Source organism: Pectinophora gossypiella, chromosome 15, assembly GCF_024362695.1.
Source record: "Pectinophora gossypiella chromosome 15, ilPecGoss1.1, whole genome shotgun sequence".
Taxonomy (NCBI): domain Eukaryota; kingdom Metazoa; phylum Arthropoda; class Insecta; order Lepidoptera; family Gelechiidae; genus Pectinophora; species Pectinophora gossypiella.
In genome coordinates, this window is record NC_065418.1 from 2,062,042 (window position 1) to 2,082,171 (window position 20,130).

Here is a 20,130-nt window from a genome sequence, read left to right on the forward strand (position 1 = left end):
TGCTTTTGATGTTTTATTGTGGCCATTTTAACCCCCCTGGTCACGACATCTGCACGAAGAGTCGCAACAATACATACCTCTGGCAATAACCCTCAGCATCAGCAAGTCGGGCCGTACAAAGTCGAGCAGGTAATGCGTGTTGGGTGGTTCCAGCCAGCTAGCCAGGGCCGCATTGTTGGACCTCAGGTAAATGAGGCCCAGGGCCACGGTGGCCCCCGGTGACGTCACGTCCAGGTTCACTGTGGCTCCTTCCCGGACCGCGAAGGAGCCTTGCTTATACTTCTCTCTCTGAGTGCCTGTGAAAGAGTACGTAAAGTGATTGTATCAAAATAACACCACTAGTAATATAAGAAAACTTTTTCCGAACAGCTTGGTCTATATGTAAGTCAGACGTCACTAAAGTCAGACGTCACTAAAGTGAGACGTCACATATTACATAAAGCTTTTTTTAGCCGAACAAATGGGGAGCGCTGAAGGCTCTCACCCGTTGACAATGTTACATTACATATAGCCAAGTTGTTCATGTAATATGTAAGTGACGTCAGTTTCTGTGGTCTAATGTTTAGATTCTAAACCACAGAAACTGACGTCACTTACATATTACTTATCGTTACTACTAAGGTCTAATGTTTAGATTCTAAACATTAGCGCGTTAGACTCACGATATCCAGGTGTTCTGAAATTGTGATTACTAAATAAATACAGATCTAAAGGCGACAAAAAACCTTTTTTTTTCTATTTAACTTATTTATGAATAAAAAAAAATGTAATGATTTGTGCGAAATTTTGTCACGTATTTCCATGACGTCACAGGTAGCGTTCATACAAATTCCATAGTAACTTCGTGAATTGATGTTTAGTAAGAAGTAACTAACTGATTTGACTAGTTGGAAACTACCGTATTCTCGAGGGGGTCTTTGTAATGACAATGTGTAGGTATGCGCAGGAGCGTTACCGGCGTGCGGCTTCCCGCCGCCCAGCATGTAGGTCCGCAGCGCGGGCGCCAGCGCGTGGTCGGCGCGGCGCTGCGCCCGCAGCATCACCATGCCCAGCGCCAGCCCCGCCGCCAGGGCATAGCCCTCGCGCTCCACGCAGTTCTCCATCTCCGGCCCGGGAGGCTTGCCTGAACACATGGAACTCAATTTAACACCCAGAGAAGTTCACTCGACTCTTTCTCCACTCGACTCGGCCTTAGCTGAGCATTTTGGTATTCTAAGTTGTCATTTAATCTCTAACTTTGAGGTCGCAGGTTCGAATCCAGCACAGACCTAAACCAATGATTGTCGAATTTGTTTTCGAATTCATGTTTGGATCATAAATGATTATCTTTCACCGCTGATCACGTGGTGAAGGAAAACATAAGAAATGCATTTTTGGAGGTATGTGACGTAACCTGCATTGGGCTGGTTTTCCCTTCGCGGGTTGGAAGGTTAGATAGGCAGTCGCTTCTGTAAAAAATCGGACCTGTCAAATCTTCAGGTTAGGTAAGAGGACCGTGTGGAAAACGGAATAATGCTAGGGAGATGATGAAGTTGTCATTTAATACGCAGTTCCACCTAGCAACGTTTGGCGCGCAACATTTTGCCCAACATGTTGTGAGTTAGCACGGAACTTTTTGAACAACGTTGTTTTTCCTACGCATCTAATACACGTCCGTCGTCGACAACATGTCGCCAGGGGAACTAGTTTTGTTGCGAGTCACGTCTCCACTCAAAAACAATTGGGTCGTGTACTACGATCAAGACAAATTATGAAATTCTGATTACTAAATAAAGAAAGATCTAAAACTGACAAAAAACATTTTCGTTTTCTATTTAACTTATTTATGAATTTTAATCAAGAAAAACATAATAATAAGTCCGACTTTTTATTACGTTTTCTATGACGTCACAGTGTGCTTTTTCATACAAATTCCACAGTAAATTCGTCTCTTCTATCGTGTGGGTTGTGAGGTGAATTACCAACCCCATCAACCCTGGTGTTCGGGGGCGGATTCGTGTTTTGACGTTTAGTAAAAAGTAACTGATTTGACTAGTTAGAAACTAGGCCATTGATGCTTAACTAACGATGATCTCCAAACAAACAACAAGTCTAGGTGTGTCTGTGTGTGTGCGTGTGTGTGTTGCGCTGTGTTATGTGATCCTTACCGATCTCGTCGAGCAAGACTCTCGCGTAGTGCTCGTGGTGCGTCTCCTGGTATAGCAAGCCCAGCCCGAGCAGTGCGCACACCAGGATGTTCTGTTGGATGTCCAGCTCTATGGCCGTGGGTGGGAGCAGCGCCTCCAGGTGGATGCTCATCATTTTCGTCGCTTGCACATCCATTGTACCTGGGGAAAGGGCGAGGGATCAATAAATATATTCCATTTGTATCAATTAACAATACATCCACCCACCCAAGCACCAAAGAGTTATTAATTCATCTCAAGTGAAGTTTTTACTAACACAGTCGGATCGACCGTTATAGACGGCGATACGGTTCACCACCTATCATATCTACCGGTGAGGTATGGCTACTTGGTTCATCTTGCGATAGATGTACCTTCTACCCCATTGGGATATAGCTGTGAGCTGATGTTATGAGTCTATCTATCTACTCAGCCCGTATCCACCCACTGCTGGGTATAGGCCTCCTCTCTTTCACACCACGTTATGATTATTAGGAACAAAAGATAAATGTCATTTTACGGTGAGTTGATGAACTATCCTGACCTTGAATTGCCCTGCTGGGGGATCAAGCTGGCTAGATAAGATAATTCGTCTAAAATCAATATTGCAATCCATTCTGGAGCCCAGTGGAATTATTCGCGCGGATGGCAAACGCCCAGATGGGTTGACGTTGGTTCCGTGGAGCATGGGTCGTTGTCTCGTATGGGATGCGACTTGTGTTGACACTCTGGCACCTTCTCATGTACCTTCGACCTCTGTTAGGGCAGGTGCTGCGGCCCGGGCAGCGGAGGAGGGGAAGAAAAGGAAATATGTGGGTTTAAGTGGGTCGTATATCTTTTTGCCATTCGCAGTGGAGACGATGGGACCGTGGGGCCCTGAGGCGAAGTTATTTTTGAATGACATTTCGGCGCGTCTCATTGAGGCTACTGGCGATACGAGAGCTGGCAGTTATTTTGCGCAGAGAATAGGCCTGGCAGTTCAAAGGGGAAATGCTGCCAGCGTTTTGGGCGCTCTGCCTCAGTGTGGCGCGCTGGAGGAGGTTTTCTATTTATAATTAGCTCGTGTTGTTGTTTTTGTAATTTTTGTATTGTGGAAATAAATAATATTTAAAGTATATATTGCAATCTGACATTTGCGCATACAAAAGTAAGTGCAACTTCAGTTTTATTGAACAACAATTCGGAAGTGTTTAGATGGGAAGGATAATTTGGGAGGAGCTCGATGGCGCAGCGGTAAACGCGCTCGGTCTGCGATTGTTGAAGCTAAGCAACTTTCGCAAAGGCCGGTCATAGGATAGGTGACCACAAAAAAAAAAATGTTTTCATCTCGAGCTCCTCCGTGCTTCGGAAGGCACGTTAAGCCGTTGGTCCCGGCTGCATTAGCAGTCGTTAATAACCATCAATCAGCACTGGGCCCGCGTGATGGTTTAAGGCCCGATCTCCCTATCCATCCATAGGGAAGGCCCGTGCCCCAGCAGTGGGGACGTTAATGGGCTGATGATGATGATGATGATGATAATTTGGGACCCAGAAAAGCATACAGATTATTTGTCCTGGAAATGACCTCACCTCGGTAAGTAGCAGCGAGCCCCAGCAGCAGCCCGACGCTGGTCATCTCGTTGCACTTGACCAGGTACTCGTATATGTTCATAAAGGGCATGTCCCGGAGATGGCCGTTCAGGCCCAGCGCCATCAGGAAGCCCGCGTGCTCTGTCGACATATCTGCTGTACCCTGCGACGGAGTAGGCTATTTGTATCAGGTGACAAAGACATATAAAATACTTACTTAACATTATAAAAAATAACAATGAAACTATTTTTTTCGTATCGGTGACGTTATACCGTCTTTAGCCAGAACTCCGCTTCAAAACGGCCATTGCGAAGAGATTCTAAAAAAGTAATATTTCAATTTATCATTTGTTTACATTGCGCACTTACTTTTTTTGCTCGTCGGCACAATATACCTAGATCAGACGCTGGTGGGCAACGGAGAGTGGCCGTTTTATACGTAGTATTATTCCTTATTCTAGGTTCGCACTTGCGCGGTAAGCGGCACACGATAAGAATGAGATTTTTGTAAGGAGTTTGCGGGGTCTGTCTTAACCTGAAGCGAAGGCGAATCTGATCTTCCCATCTGATGGAGACCCGGTTTAAACCTATGCCTAGACTTACTGTTATGTTGGTACTCACCCTGGGCTTGTTGTAGAGCACCCAGCTGGAGTGTATGCTGGATCCTGAGCATGGCACGAGCGCTAGGCCTGCAGCGACGCCGTTGTGGAAGGTCGGCCATACCAGCTGCGTGGCTGAAGTCTCCGAGGAAAGTGCGATGCTGTTGCAGCGGGGCGGCGGGCCTCTCCCAGACACGCACAGCGGGGGGAGGGTTAGGGGCTCGGTGGGGGCGCAGGGCAAGCTTCGCAGGGTTAACATGCCTCTGTGGAAGACCAAGTCTTTCAAATCCGTCACTTCTCTCGTTGGTCTAACAGAATGCCTCGTGATGTACAGTCATGAGCAATATCATGTGCTGATTGTAGATCACAGTACCTTGCAACTGGCAGCGCCATGGTCCTCGTAGACAGCGCCTGAAGATGCTTCTCCTGCTCTTCGATGAAGTCGTGGTCGGAGACTTCAGGCCGCTGCGTCAGGTTTATCGTCACAGGGATCGAAGACTGGAGGAGGTTCGTCACTTCTGACATTCTAGAACATTCGAGTACATAATATTTACAGCAACGTAGAGCATATTTTTTTTATATAACCATTTTTTTTTATATAACCTCTAATGCAAATATTATAGTGCCACATATTGAGTTGCGTGATTTTCTCTATAAGACGACGCGACGATAAGGTTTGAATTAGTTTGGATGTCATACATGTTTCAAGGTCGCAAATAAAATTGGGCCGTGTACCAGGTTCAAGATGAAAATTATGAATTTCTGATTACTAAATAAAGACATATCTAAAACTAACGAAAAACATTTTCCTTTTTTCTATTTAACTTATTTATGAATTTTAATCAAGTAAAACATAATAAGTCCGACATTTTATCATGTTTTCTATGACTTCACAGTGTGCTTTTTCAGACAATTACCTTAGTGATTTCGTGTTTTGACGTTTAATAAAAAGTAACGGAATTGACTAGTTGGAAATTAGCCTATTTGTATATAAGCCAAAACTACTTGATATTATTAAAATTTTTAGCATTTTCCCTTTGAGACAGAGTCGAGTGGGTGTGCTCGCGCGCGCGTGCGTGCGTGTGTCAGGTTAAAGTGGAATAGTTGGTGGTGGTTACCTGCGATCTCTAGGATACAGTAGCCCGAGTAGTTTGGTGTTGAGATGCTCCATGCCGGTAATGTTCTCACTCTCCTCCTTCTTGCTCTGCAGCGGTTCATTGACCTGGCCGGTCTGGGAGAACGCTGTCTCCTTCTCAAGGACTTCTAGGGCTAGACCTGCGGACGAAAGGTTACATCATCTATCATGATAGATGGTACCTGATGGATGGTGACTTTATGGAGTAGCTACGTAGCAAAACATCAACATCAAGCCACGCTCTTGTCGATGCAGCATTTTCCATGCTACTTTTTTAGGAAAAAATAGGGCAGTGGTTTCCCTCTTGCCTTCCGCCCATACCACTAACCACTACACCTAAACCACTAAACCGATTAGGGTGAAACTTTGCACACAAGCCGATATAAACCAATTTACGGATTTAGAACACTTCCATAAACGGACTTTCCTGTAGGTCATCCCGGACACCCATGCCGCCTAACGCGTAAGTGCGAACGAGACAGAAAGTCAGTTCACTCCCTCTTACTCTTTAGTAGCTTACGACCATTTAAGACTAAAGTGACAGAGAGGGTGGTCGGTCGGAGGTCGGCGCCCGATACGAATTGGTGCGGGCTGGAGAGATACCGTTCTATACGTAGAATTATTTTTTGTTCTATGCCCGTAGCTTGTTGTTCGCATATCATACACGATGCGATCATTAAACCAATAGAATTTGTTTACATATCGCCTAGTCAATAGAGTTGGTTCGTTTATCGCGTCGCGTCTCGATATACGGAATGCATGATACGGGGTATTGAGTACTTACCGCGGTAGCCAAAGTCCACGCAGGCTGAAAACTAGTTTTCTATAAAAGTGTTTACGTTTTTGCTAAAATGTAAAGTCTTACCACAGAGTTACTAATATACTACGTAAAACAGAGCCTCCATTTCCATTCTACAAAAGCTGCCGCTGTATCGCGCGCAACTGTAGCGCTAGTGGCGAGTACTTGTACTAAATGTCAAAGTGTTCATAATGATACGACACACCGCCAACAGATGGCGTTTACTTCTATATCGTCTCCTTACAGTGAATCTCACTGAATCTTACTGATGTAAGTATGTAGTCGTTACATGAGCCATGTCAGGGGCCTTTGGCAGTTACTGAACTACTACTGAATAACCCTGACACCACACGATAAGAAGAAGTGAATCCCACGAAAGGGATTCCCCGTTTTTGAAAAATCTCAATCTGATGTGGTTTTACTCAACAAAACCTCGATATTTTTCCATTCTTTCTTCAAATGATACTACGGTCGCTACCAATACTACAAAGAAAAGCGCCGATAGTGAGCATTTGTACTGAAAACTGCTGCTAACTAAGCTATAAAGCTACTACTAATGTATTCCATATACAGGGTATTAGTGACATCGTAACGAAAACTTTGAGGGATGGTACAGGCCATGATTCTGAGTTGATATAAAGTGGAATTTACCGTGGCAAAAGTAAACTGACCGAATATAATTAAAAAAGAACACTAAAATTTTCATAAATTTTCCGACCGGAAATTCCATTTGATATCAACTCAGAATCATGGTCTCAATCATCCCCCTCAGTATTCGTTACGATGTTACTAGCAGCATAATATACAGGACTATGCTGCTATGTAAAATTTAAGGAAGAGACCGCAAATGGTCTTACTCACTCTCCAAATAGTGGGTAGTGTTTGTGAGTGTAGCGGCGATGTGTGCCTGCAGAGCGAGGTCCTCCCTCATGGCCAGCGTGTAGGCCTCCGCCCCCCAGTCTGGCGGGGGCTCGCTCTTACAACACGAGAATATGGATAGCAGCAGTAAGCTTATAGCTGGTGGCAGAGCGGCTATGTCACGCGGAGTCATGCCTGGAAGAAATAAATAAAATTGCATAACACACATACATAAACTCACGCCTATTTCCCACCGGGGTAAGCAGAGACTATTCGATCCTAACACACTTCTCTTGCTTCCTCCACATTCATCAATCGTTTCATACACGCACGCCGGTTCAGAGTAGATCGTACTAAACCTTTTCTAAGGACATCTCCAATTTGGAATTTCAAATTGCATAATATTAGTGACTAAAAACTGCTGTTTTAAACTACCCTGCAACCTAAAATGTATACTATACAGGGTGTTAGTGACATCGTCACGAATACTGAGGGGGATGCGACGGAAAATTCCACTTGATATTAACTCAGAAACATGGTCTAAATCAACCCCGTCAGTATTTGCTACGATGTTAGTCGGTTTACATTATGTTTAAGTATATAATGGCCCCTCCTAACAAACACCTACTAATTTTTAAGTTATACTCGAAAAGGATGCGTCCCTTGCATGATTGACAACTGTTAATTTTAAAATGAATGAATAACCCGGGCGAATAAAATAGGCATCTCGCTAATATACGTGTGTTGTCAACTTAATGCTGTCGGGTGTCGGGTTTTAAATTTCTGTCTAAAAATAACGTGTGTTCCATAAATACACTTCTCATCAAAAAAATCGAAACACTTCCGTTTTCATTGTTTCTGTCCGAATTTAACACAAAAAAGAATTCATACGATGAAAAAAAAATACAATAAATGTATAGCTGGCAGTTTGGCCATTACAGTAATAAGCGAAAATTCTAAATTCAAAATTAGAATTTCATTTGTTTATCCTATAAACGAAATGAATCACTGTTTTGAGACAAATGTGTGTTTAGGGTTGGAGTACATTTAGCGTTTAAAAACTAAAAATTGGCGCCTATCCTTAAACTTTTTGTTTTTTATTTCAATACTGTGACTTTGGGACGTCTGAAAAAAGGTTTTTTTTCTAAAACGTATGGATACTTCGCCCACAGAAGCCGCCCAAGTTGTGGCATTGCTGGATTCTGGCCTTAGTCAGCGTGTTGTGGCTGCAAGACTGCATCTAAGCCTGTCATCTGTTCATAGAGTCTATAAACGTTATCGGGAGACTGGTTTGTTCACGCGCCGTTCAGGATCTGGCAGGAATCGGGTCACTTCTGAGCGAGATGATCGATTTATTGTAACAACTTCTTTAAGAAATCGACGCCTTAACGCTTTTCAACTGCAGCAGCGGCTTCGTGTTGTACGAAGGGTGGCTGTAAGTGACTCTACAATTAGAAGAAGGTTGAAGGATCGTGGACTGGTACCGCATAAGCCAGCAAATGGGCCGAAATTAACTGCAGACCATCGAAGAGCGCGCCTTAACTTTGCACGTGAGCACCTAAATTGGTCATACCTACAGTGGAGCAAAGTTCTCTTTTCTGATGAGTGTAATATTATGCTGTATGGTAACGACGGAAGGAACAAGGTCTACAGAAGAGACGGAGAACGCTATGCACAATGCTGCATTGAAGAAAAGGTCAGCTATGGTGGCGGTTCGTGGACGGTTTGGGGAGGAATCAGCGCCGACGGTAAGACAGAGCTTGCTTTCGTGTCTGGGCCACGTCTGCCTGCACTAAACTGTCATCGGTACGTCGAAGAGTGTCTCGAGCCTCATGTGATGCCCTATGCACATTTTATTGGCAACGGCTTCATATTCATGCACGACAATGCTAGGGCTCACACCGCGGGCGTCGTACGAGATTATCTTAACGAAGTCGATATCTCTATTATGGAATGGCCAGCAAGAAGCCCGGACATGAATCCCATTGAACATCTGTGGGATGAATTAAAGAGACGAATTCGAGGAAGAGATCCTGCCCCAGAAACACTTAGCCAGCTGCAAGATGCAATCCAAGAGGAATGGGACAATATACCACAGCATGTGATCGTGACTCTCATCCGATCGATGAAGAACTGTATGGAAGCAGTAATTAGAGCTCGGGGAGGGAATACAAGTTATTAAATAAACGTTTTTTAGCTTTTTTTTAATTTACGTGTGTTGTTTTATCCATTTCCTTTATACTCCATACGGAATAAAAATGACTCATTTAACAAAATACGAAACCTATGAAAAATTCATTTAAATTTAGAACATTAACATTAAGATTTGATAAGCTCATATTACTCACTATTAAACGACATTTAACATTTATTCCTAAATGTACACATTTTTCTGATAATCCTGACAAAACGTAAACTTGCAAGGTGTTTCGATTTTTTTGATGAGAAGTGTATTATGCCTGTCGATTATCCATCCCTTTCCATTTGCGGCGGATTAGAAAATGACAAGTATCACTTAAAATAAACTTAGATGGTGTATACTGGAATCAGTACCGATATTAAACGAACAATAGTGAACGAGGAATAGTGAACGAGTGCCCTCTGCACCAGTTCCCAGGTGGTATAGCCGAGTTGCATTGTGTGACGGATGCAGCAGAGACTTGGTTAAGGGAGCTTAAGCTGGATATTTGATCCACGCAGGAAATTTAATTTTTTTGTCTGCCATACGCAATAATAATAAGTACTGATATTACCTCTCTCGCTGGCAGTGTACAGCGCCTGGTGGTAGGGCGTGGCGTGCCGGGTGTGGTCCCGGTGCGGGCGCGGCGTGGACGCGGCCATGGTGTCGCGGCCCGCCACCGTCGCCACTCCTGCGCAACGACCGCACCCCACTATTGACAGGATCTGGCGGGCAAACGTAATATGGGTGTTAGTGACACCGTAAAAAAGCTTTGGGGGATGATGCAGACCATGATTCTGAGTTGACATCAAGTGGAATTCCTATCGGAAAGATGATGAAAATTTTGATGTCTTTTTAATTATTTACATTTCCATACTTTTGCGACGTAAAATCCCACTTGATATCAACTCAGAATCATATTAAACACTTTATTGTACACAATAATTAAAATAATGACAAAAATAAAATACAAAAATAGGTACAAAATTTATCTCTAAAAGAGATATTTACCAGCTGTCCCCGCATGATGTGAGAGGTCAATAAAAATCATAGTGTGAATCATCCCTGTTTTCGTTATGATGTCACTAACACCCTGTATACAACTATAAACCTCTGCTTTCACACACAGGCGTGAAGCCATGTTATGTACATAATTAAGAGCCACGCTCTTATCGGTGTAGCTTCTCCATTCTTGTCTATCAAAGGCCAATTCATTCATTTTTATGTTATGTTAGTTAATACTAATGACCTCCGTGGTCCAATGCTTGAGCGATGGGCTCACGACGAGGTCCTGGGTTCGATTCCCGGTGGGGACATATCACAAAAATTACTTTGTTGTGTAGTTTGGATAGGAAATTACTGGCTGATCACCTGATTGTCCGAATGTAAGATGATCTGTGCTCCGGAAGGCACATTAAGCCGTTGGTCCCGGTTACTACTGACTGATGTAAGTAAGTATTCGTTACATGAGTCATATCAGAGGCAGAGGTAACCCTGACACCAGGGTTGATGAGGTTGGTTACCTCACAACCCACACGATAGAAGAAGAAGTTAATAAAATACTCACTTCAATAATATCCTTGGACATGGTATTCACTTCGCTCAAATACGGATAGTATCCAGTGTCGACGTCGTTCAACATCGCATTTATATACGCGAATATATTCGGCGGCTCCGCACTGAAATAGTTCGGCTCCGACAACCTCTTCAACACAGCTGGAGACATTTGCGAATCATCCTCATCGTAATCCAAGTCTAAATCCGTCGGAGAATCCAACCAGTAATGGTTCACATACGCATTTAATTTCAAATCCTTCGAAATCTGGTACAAAAACGAAGATAACGGTCTCAAATTATTGCTTAGAAGCGTGTTCAGTTTTATTTCCTCGTAAACCAAGTGGAAAGAGTACAGAACGTTGATTATGTAAGGGAATAGCAAAGTGTTGCAGTTGAATTGAACCTGGGGAGTTTCGACGTTTGCTTTGGCAGTTCTTGGTCGTCTATCTGGTATGGAAAGCGGGCTCAGATTGAGTATGTTGGCTAAGGAATTCCCTATGCTTTTGTGCAGTTTGGAATTTAGCATGTATTCCCAATCTTCTTGAGTCCCATCGCTGGACGTCCTTTGCTTCTTTGTGGCCACTTCTACGTGCTCCACCTGTGGGCAACAAAATTTTAATTATGGTTGTATGTGAGACTTGTGTTACTTGGTCTTTGACTAAGGCTCAAAGGTCCAAACTTCAGGTCTGCCAGCGAGCAATGGAACGCAGCATGTTGGGTGTGTAACGGACTGATCGTGTCAGTAACACCGTGCTGCGTTCTAAGACTCAAATTGCGGACGTGGTCCACGCAGGCGTCAAGTTAAAGTGGGATTGCGCAGGTCACGTCTGTCGGATGCTTAACGACCTGTGGGCTAAGATCACCACAGAATGGTCTCCGAATAGAGACAGACGCAGGCGCGGCAGACCGAGGCGGAGATGGCGCGACGACTTGGATGCGTTCCTGGAAGGCTGGCCGGAGGAAGCACTAGAGAGAGAGTCCTGGAAGAAATGGAGGGAGGCCTTTGCCCAGCAGTGGGACACTTTAGGCTAGATAAGATAAGATGTATGTGAGAACGTACGGAGTGGCAAAAGAAGCTTAGTAAAAAATAGTTCTTTTAATAATTCATTATGTTAGAATGCACTAACTCTTTAACTATTACATTTGTACAAAATTTTCCTGTGCATGGAAGAAATTGCTGCATGAGCAATAAGGCCGACTGTTGTTTCTTCTGTATCGTGTGTCCATTGTGCTCAATAAAGTATTTTATCTATCTATCTATCTAAGAAGACTGGGAAATAGACGCGAGTGGGAAAAAGAAGAAAAGTTGTATGTAGGAAAAATAACGCGTCTGTCTGAGCGCGATAAACTCCAAAACGATTTCATACGGTTTCCAACAGTGGATGGAGATATTCAAGAGGAAAGTTTGAGTGTGTTTATAAGTTGTGCTACCCGTTCGAAGCATGGTCGCCAGTTTTGCAAAAAAGGTATTCCGATTTCATCGTACAACAGAAGATATGTTTCATTAATATAACATAGAATCATGCCTGTTTCGTGGTGGACTCGCCAGACGACGGAAAATTCCGCTTGATATTAACTCAGAATCATGAGCTGAATCATGCCCTTCAGTGTTCGATACGGTGTCACTAACACCCTTTATATCCGATGATCCGTGCTTCGGAAGGCACGTTAAGCCGTTGGTCTCGGTTACTACTTACTGATGTAAGTACGTAGTCGTTACATCATCATCACCAGCCCATTAACGTCCCCACTGTTGGGGCACAGGCCTTCCCTATGGATGGATAGGGAGATCGGGCCTTAAACCATCACGCGGGCCCAGTGCGAATTGATGGTTATTAACGACTGCTAATGCAGCCGGGACCAACGGCTTAACGTGCCTTCCGAAGCACGGAGGAGCTCGAGATGAAAACTTTTTTTTTGTGGTCCCATCCTATGACCGGCCTTTGCGAAAGTTACTTTACTTCAACAATCGCAGACCGAGCGCGTTTACCGCTGTGCCACCGAGCTCCTCCAGTCGTTACATAAGTCATGTCAGATGCCTTTGGCGGCTCAGTAATAACCCTGACACCAGGGTTGATGGGGTTTGTAATCCACCTCACACCCTACACGATAGAACCTGTATGTTACCTGGTCATCTGGCTGTTTGGGTTGAGCCAGCCGCTCCACGTCGTAGCCCAACAGCGAGTAGAGGAGAGATGAGAACATGCTCCACTCTTGCTCCAGAGTCAAGTCCTGAGTGCCCGGAGCGTTGCGCACACCGTACCATTTTATTATCACCTGTTAACATAACATAAATCTATATACAAAAGACGGGAAGTCACCGACGGACTGACTCAATTCAAATTCAAAAATATCTTTATTCAGTAGGTAACATAGTTACACTTTGAATCGTCAATTTTCACTCACTTTCTTCTTCATTTCTTATTCACTCACTCACTACTCATCACGAAATATCGTGGTGAAAGCCAGGGCCTTTCAAATTTATTTATTCATGTTTGTGCAAAGAGTATGGTGGGACTTTGCCACTTACTATTATATGCATCACCGAGAAGCAGACCAACAGGAGTAACACTTGTAGGTGTGAAAAAAGTATTCGGTATGTTTTAGAGTAGTATATTCACTGTGACGTCCTTGGGAGTTATTGGAAGCCATATTTGCGAAGTCCCTTTCTTTTTCGGCGGATAAGAATATGACAAGTATAACTTAAAAAATAAATGTCTGCAAGAATTATTTAGGATCCGTGCGGCGACGGAGAAAGAATACGATTGTCACCGCCCCTCTCTTCCCGTGGGTGTCGTAAGAGTCGACTAAGAGTAATTCCAAACATAATACCTCTCTCAGCGGGCTTAGCACCGTAAGCGCGAGTCACGTCACCCGTCACTTTCTCACAGTACCGCACAGAAGGAGACAGATGATCTCTGTCGCGGCGAGAAAGAGTCGTGTGCTTACGGTGCTAAGCCCGCAGCTGGTGGTTACCTGGTTAGCTACCACCCTCCCGCCAGAGCCAGGCACCAGGAGTACCAGTATACCTTCTGGGCGAGCTCGCTCTATCTTAGGCATTGTCAATGCTTACGGGCAAGTCTGGGGCCAACAGCTAACCCATCAAAAGTACAGAAAAAAATTAGCACCAGTACCTGCATAGCAATATCCTTGGGTAACACCGCTTTGAGTGCAGTGCAGCATCTGGACACGAGGTCGCCCCCGGAGACGCGCGGCAGAGCTATCCGGTACATGGTGCCACCTTCAAACACGAGGGTCATGCGCGACCCCGCCGCGTCGCAGAGCGCGCGAAGACCTGCAATTGATAACACCGGAACATGTACGGTCACGAGCATTAATATGTATACACTTTGGTAACATGTCACATTAACTTTTTTGACAAATTGAATTGTAAGTCTCACTAAATGTCAAATATGTTAGTGCGACAGAGTCCTAAAGTGGGTACATTATATTGCTCATGACTATACCACGGAGATGGGAGCCAAGGGGCAAGTCACAAGGACTGTTACCTGGAATCTGACAGAGGGTAGCAGTAACTGTCAGTTGGTACTATTCAGAGGCAGAGGAAAAATAGACTAATCTGGGCGCCATCCCAACCACGCCAGACAGAGTTGTGCGGGGCGGAAAGCAAGAGGGGTAACCACTGCTCTATTTTTCCCTAGAAAAAAACGCTTGGAGAATGCTACACCGACAAGAGCGTGGCTCTTGAATTAGTGATGAACATATACCATAAACTTTTTTATTATTATTATTATTATAATTATTACCATATACAGCCTATAAGTCCCACTAGGCACAGATCTTCATTTATTCAGCTGGAGCATCATCACCACGCTGCTCCACTGCGGGTTGGCGGAGGTGTCCTTTACGCCTACCAGCCGGGACCAACGGCTTAACGTGCTCTCCGAAGCACGGAATCACCGTAGTTTTTCGGACAATCAGGTGATCAAGCTTGCAATGTTCGTACAAAACGACAATCTCACGAAGTGATTTCGACAATATTCCCATAGGTGATCGAACCGGGATCTCCAGATCGTGAGCCCGACGCATAACATAGTAAATAAAAAATATATATTGTGTAAAAAAGTGAGTACGTCAGTACTCACTTCCTCTATGTCATCATAATGACGACGTACAGAAATGAATAGAAGAGGAATATGTGCCGACTCCACCTAGAGTGGGATAAGGGCAGGAGGAGGGTGACTCACCGAGAGTGTCTTTATGTCGCGGCTTAGACGGGTGCGGTACTGGCGAGAGTAGGTGTAGCGCGGAGTCGTCGAAGGCGGCGTCGAGGCGGGCGGGCAGCAGGCTGCTGCGGCGCGGGAAGGGGGACTGCAGAGAACCCGCCGCGTACGGGGAGTCGATGAGCCGGGCTAGGACTCCGCCCACGTGCACCTGACAAACCAAATAATTAACGAAACACCATAGAATAAGGAATAATATTATAGAACGACAACTCTCCGCTTTTCACCAGCGACTGAGCTAGGTTTACCTCACCCCATCGGTCTTACTTTAGTTTTCAATCGTATGGAAGTCAGACGTCTGAGACACAGATGCGCGTGTGCAATAACGTCAATGTGTAGTGTCTGTATAAAACGAGGGTATTTTGCTCCTTTAAACAAGCGATGGAATCTTTATGAAAATGTCATAATCATCATCAGTCAGCCCGTATCATGCCACTGCCGGGTATAGATAGGCACTATCCTTTAAAAAAAAGTAAAAATATATAAAAAGCAGACTTGGGCAGGGGAGACCTGTCCTTTCAATCAATCAAGGTATGAGGCATACTTACAGCCGAAAAAAATAAGTAATTTATATAAATATCACATGACTTACTTTGCCCACAACGCTGTTTCCAGACTGCAGAATAATATTCCCAGACTCGTCAATCAGAGCGATCATTTTCAAATGGTCGAGCACCACGGCGTCCTTCGCTAGCACCATAGATATTGACCCCACCATCAGGTTGGTCTTTGACGAATGCCCATGGGAGTGAGACTTCTGCAACCTCAATATCTGTAGTCTGCTCACGCCACTCACTTTCACCATGAAGCATAGGTAATCATGCCCCACCAAGTCTGTGTGTAAGAACGTCTTTGTATCATTCGAGGTTTCGATAGGATCCCTTCTTATCGTTTGATTATCAGTCCAAATATGGTCCAAGCATATGTCAGGATACAAGGGTAAAGATGGCGGGTTCTGGACCATTGTATTCGCCAGCATAGAAGTTGAAGACGCTTGACCTATGGACGCGTGAGGCGACATCCCTTGTTGGTGAAACGCATTGGCCATCGGACTGTTTTGTCTTGACCGCGAAAACGTTGGAGTTCCCAACTTCTTCGACTGAAACGGACTGCTAACTCCCGTCACCCAGTTTGTCGTGTTCTTCCCAACATTACTGTGCATCGGACTGCCTATAAAATCACACGACTGGCTAAACACTGCCGTTGTCGAATTCATATTCGGACAAACAGCTAAGCATTCGTCTCTGAGAGCTTTACGTATCTTCCACAGAGAATGCGACCCTAACTTCCAGTCATAGAGCAGAATTATGCTCGGATCAGTGCTAACGTATATAATCTGTATGTCTCCATCGTTGTAATATTGTAGACCTTGTGCTGGTGACTTCATCAATATAGGAGTCACTTCGTCTAACGGATGAGAGAGTGAGAAACAAGTAGGCAATGGCACATCTTGATCGTAGCCTGAGACTGACTCTGCTCGCAACTTCGCGCTCATGTTAAAAGGATAGTTCTTGGACCTTGAAAATGTGCTGTTATTATGCGATTCATTTAGCTTCATGAAAGACGTGGGGAGAAACGAGTTGTGCAGCAATGGTGTCGCATCTTTCTCCAATAAGACTCCGTATTTCATCGGCCAAACCTTTTTAACTTGGAACGGTATGCTGGTTATATACTCCCGTCCGTCTGTAGCGAAAACTCTCATGCATTTACTGTCAACAAGTAGAATGGAGGGCATTATTTTGGTTTCCAAATGCTCTGTGGTGTCTTCAATCTTGATGTTTTGTTTCACGTCTCCAATTTGTGAGTTCAGTGCGTCAATTAGCATAGTGTTGTTGATTGAGACGTGGAAGTTGGCGAATGCTGCGTGTTTTATGGGATTCTCTATGGTGTAACAGGAGATTGTCTCTCTGTGCTCCGGTGCTGAGAGTTTTGTGGCTGGTGTTGAGATTAGTCCTGGAATATATTGGGAAGAGTTAACAAAGATTTTAAACAAACAAATAAATCTTATCGTGTGGGTTATGAGGTGGATTACCAACCTCTGACATAGCTCATGTAACAACTACATACTAAATAAATAATAATGTAACAGTAACAAGAATGTGAAGTCTTAATAATGAAGTACTTTAATTTTAAAAGTAACTTGATATTTTGTCTAAACGTGGTATGTGGTGAAGCAAAAGTATTGTGAGCAAAACCTCTATTCCGCAGAAGAGTTTCGGGTTAAGCAAGCAAATCCTGTGAAAAACGGGATGGCGCTAAAATTAAACGCGCGGCATATTTTTTTTTTCATATTCTACACCAACATGACCGCTCTTAAATTATTGATGATATTTAATAAAAAAAAATATGTATTCTACCTTTAGACCAAACAGCAGTGCATCCTTTCACATACAGTTCTTCTTCGTACACCGCATCAGTTTTTGGATTCAACGGTTTTTTGCTTGTCTGCTTATTTTGTCCGCTATTTAAATGGAACTTCTTTGACAGATTACTGGAACTGTTTGCACTGCCACCTCTCGAACCACCGGATCCAGCGCAATCTGTTTCCATTTTCTTGACTCCACTCATTAGTTCAGATTTGATAGAGATGTTAAAGTCGTTCTTAATCCGACTCTGTGGTCGGAAAGATTCTGACATGTATTCGCTTTTCGTATCTTTGGGTGATTGATGTGAGTCATCTTCAAAATCTGTAAGTGTTTATACAAATTACGGAATGCAATCCCGACTCGAGATTGCAAATTCGAGATCCCGCGGGATTGGAAATATCAATCCAGCTAGATCCCGAAATTTTCGGGATCTTGTCTGATTCATAATTTAAAGTTCGGATGGCTGAAAACGATGGAAACTGCTTGTTTGTGATAGTGAGGTTAATTAGAACATTTATTCTTCAATATTCATATTACTAACTAAATAAGTAAGTTTTCTTTGAAAATCAGCATTATCAAAACAAAAAGTATAACTCAAGGACATTCGCCCAATCCTGTCTATCTCGAACGGGATCTCGTCATATTATGCTTCGGAATTGATCCAAATTAGACGACATCTCGCGAGATCGGGATTGCATTCTCTAATACAAATATATATATTTAAAGCTATATATAATATAATTATTTTTAAGTAACTTTAACTTTTTCATCTTTTGCAGCATCAATACATGCTCCCAATAGGGTATATGACTGGGTTATAGATAAATTATAATATGGTCATTTTCCATTATGAATTATTTACGAATTTTAATTATAATGTACATAACAATGAGTATGATGTTTGGGCATTTCTATGTGATGACGTCACCATTTAGTATTCTTAGACAAGTATCCAAGTTCTCTAACTAAGTCACAACCTATACCAACAAGTTTGTCATCAAAACAAATCAAAGCAAATGGAATTCTATAGTCACTGCTTACCCCGGTGGGAAATAGGCGTGAGTTTATGTGTATGTTGTCATCTAGTCTATTATAGGGGCAATATAAACAGGCTAGTTTCCAACTAGTCAAATCAGATACTCTTTACTAAACATCAAAACACAAAATTACTATGGAATTTGTATGAAAATGCACACTGTGAGGTCATAGAATAATATGACAAAATGTTGAGTTATTATTATGTTTTTCTTGATTAAAATTCATCAATAAGTTAAATAGAAAAAAAGAAAATGTTTTGTGTTAGTTTTAGATCTGTCCTTATTGAGTAATCAGAATTTCATGATTTACATTTGACCTAGGACTGCACATTTGACCTGCACTTATTACTTTCTTTATTATTATTCATGAATCAGTTAAATAGATAAAACATTTTTTGTAGATCTGTCTTTATTTAGTAATCTGAACTTCATAATTTATCTTTCACCTAGGAAACTACCCAATTGTGATCACACAAAAGCCGTATAATCAAGGATTGAATTGAGATCCTTACCATCGCTGCCTCTATAATACACTTCTCGCACGCACCACCACTCTTTCTCCTCTGCATCTTTAGCCTCCAGTAGACTTTCATCTTTGATGGCGAAGTTCGTCAACTTGTACAGCAGAGAGTTCTCCGAAGCCGATGTGTTGTGGCCTTTACTGTAGATCTGTGACGGGTGGGATGCCAGCACTGTTCTACCATGTGGCACAAACTCCTTGAAAAATAATATCAATTATTTTTTATTATATTTCCAGTGTAGTTTTCTCAGTTCATCTTGTGATGTACGTAGCTCATGCTGACAGCCCCATTATGTTCCTATAAGTACATTCTAACCAAGGTTTTAAAAGAAAATTAAGTAGCAACACTATTTTTTACAAAGCACAAGTTACTTAATCCTTCACTATCATAGCACTTTTTTTTTGATATTTTTCTCTTTCAATTGCTTAACATACCATAAGTTAAAATGGCAAGTTAAGTTATAGTTAACATTTATGTAACAAAACTTATCACCCGGCATCAAAGAAGCGGCACTAACAATTTATTGTTTATCACTAGTATTACTATTTTACACGCTTAATGAATTCATATAGTACAACATAAAGTACGTAGAATATGCATTTACAGCTTTAAACACTATTTAAGTAAATAAATATTGCACAAAAACTACTTTATAAGAGAAGTATACAAAAATCATTTTACCAGTGGTTCAGAGGCAGCGATCATTGTAATCTCATCCAGATTTGAAATAATTGTGAAAGGTCGGGTAGCAACAAACACAAAAATCTCCAAACACCTATCTTTTGTATTTATTTTTGTAACTTTTTGCAAATAACCGCAACGAGTTACAATTTTTAATTTGAAGACATGTCAGTCAACTGTCAAGTTTGAACGAGTAAGGGAATGAAAACCGAACAGCATTGAATGAATGTTAGACTCTGTCGCTAAAACAGAATATTTTGAGGTTCTTTTATCTGTCACTAGATGGTACTATAAATTCTTTTCTTAGATCTAAGTTTTTCTATTCGTTAAAAGAGGGCGCTGTAACACATTTTCAAAAATATTTTCTTGTCATACTCCGAAGGTGAAGAAGTAACAGTGGTCCAGAAAGGATTACTAAAA

General features: G+C 42.7%; 1 protein-coding gene across 1 annotated transcript in view; it reads right to left on the minus strand.

Annotated features, from left to right (window-relative positions):
- The window catches only part of LOC126373060 (anaphase-promoting complex subunit 1), a 32,123-nt gene extending 12,256 nt beyond the window's left edge, over positions 1-19,867 (minus strand). The window contains exons 1-17 of the mRNA XM_050019021.1: positions 19,711-19,867; positions 19,021-19,225; positions 17,463-17,792; positions 15,698-17,058; positions 15,070-15,256; positions 13,996-14,156; positions 12,989-13,138; positions 10,872-11,459; positions 9,879-10,029; positions 7,129-7,320; positions 5,452-5,608; positions 4,707-4,859; positions 4,356-4,596; positions 3,735-3,897; positions 2,148-2,327; positions 956-1,123; positions 78-296 (exon numbers count right to left, since the gene is read on the minus strand). Coding sequence (XP_049874978.1) covers positions 78-296; positions 956-1,123; positions 2,148-2,327; positions 3,735-3,897; positions 4,356-4,596; positions 4,707-4,859; positions 5,452-5,608; positions 7,129-7,320; positions 9,879-10,029; positions 10,872-11,459; positions 12,989-13,138; positions 13,996-14,156; positions 15,070-15,256; positions 15,698-17,058; positions 17,463-17,792; positions 19,021-19,225; positions 19,711-19,734 — 4,630 coding nt within the window. The 5' untranslated portion in view covers positions 19,735-19,867. The remainder of the gene's footprint in view (positions 1-77; positions 297-955; positions 1,124-2,147; positions 2,328-3,734; positions 3,898-4,355; positions 4,597-4,706; positions 4,860-5,451; positions 5,609-7,128; positions 7,321-9,878; positions 10,030-10,871; positions 11,460-12,988; positions 13,139-13,995; positions 14,157-15,069; positions 15,257-15,697; positions 17,059-17,462; positions 17,793-19,020; positions 19,226-19,710) is intronic.
- Positions 19,868-20,130: the final 263 nt, after the last annotated feature.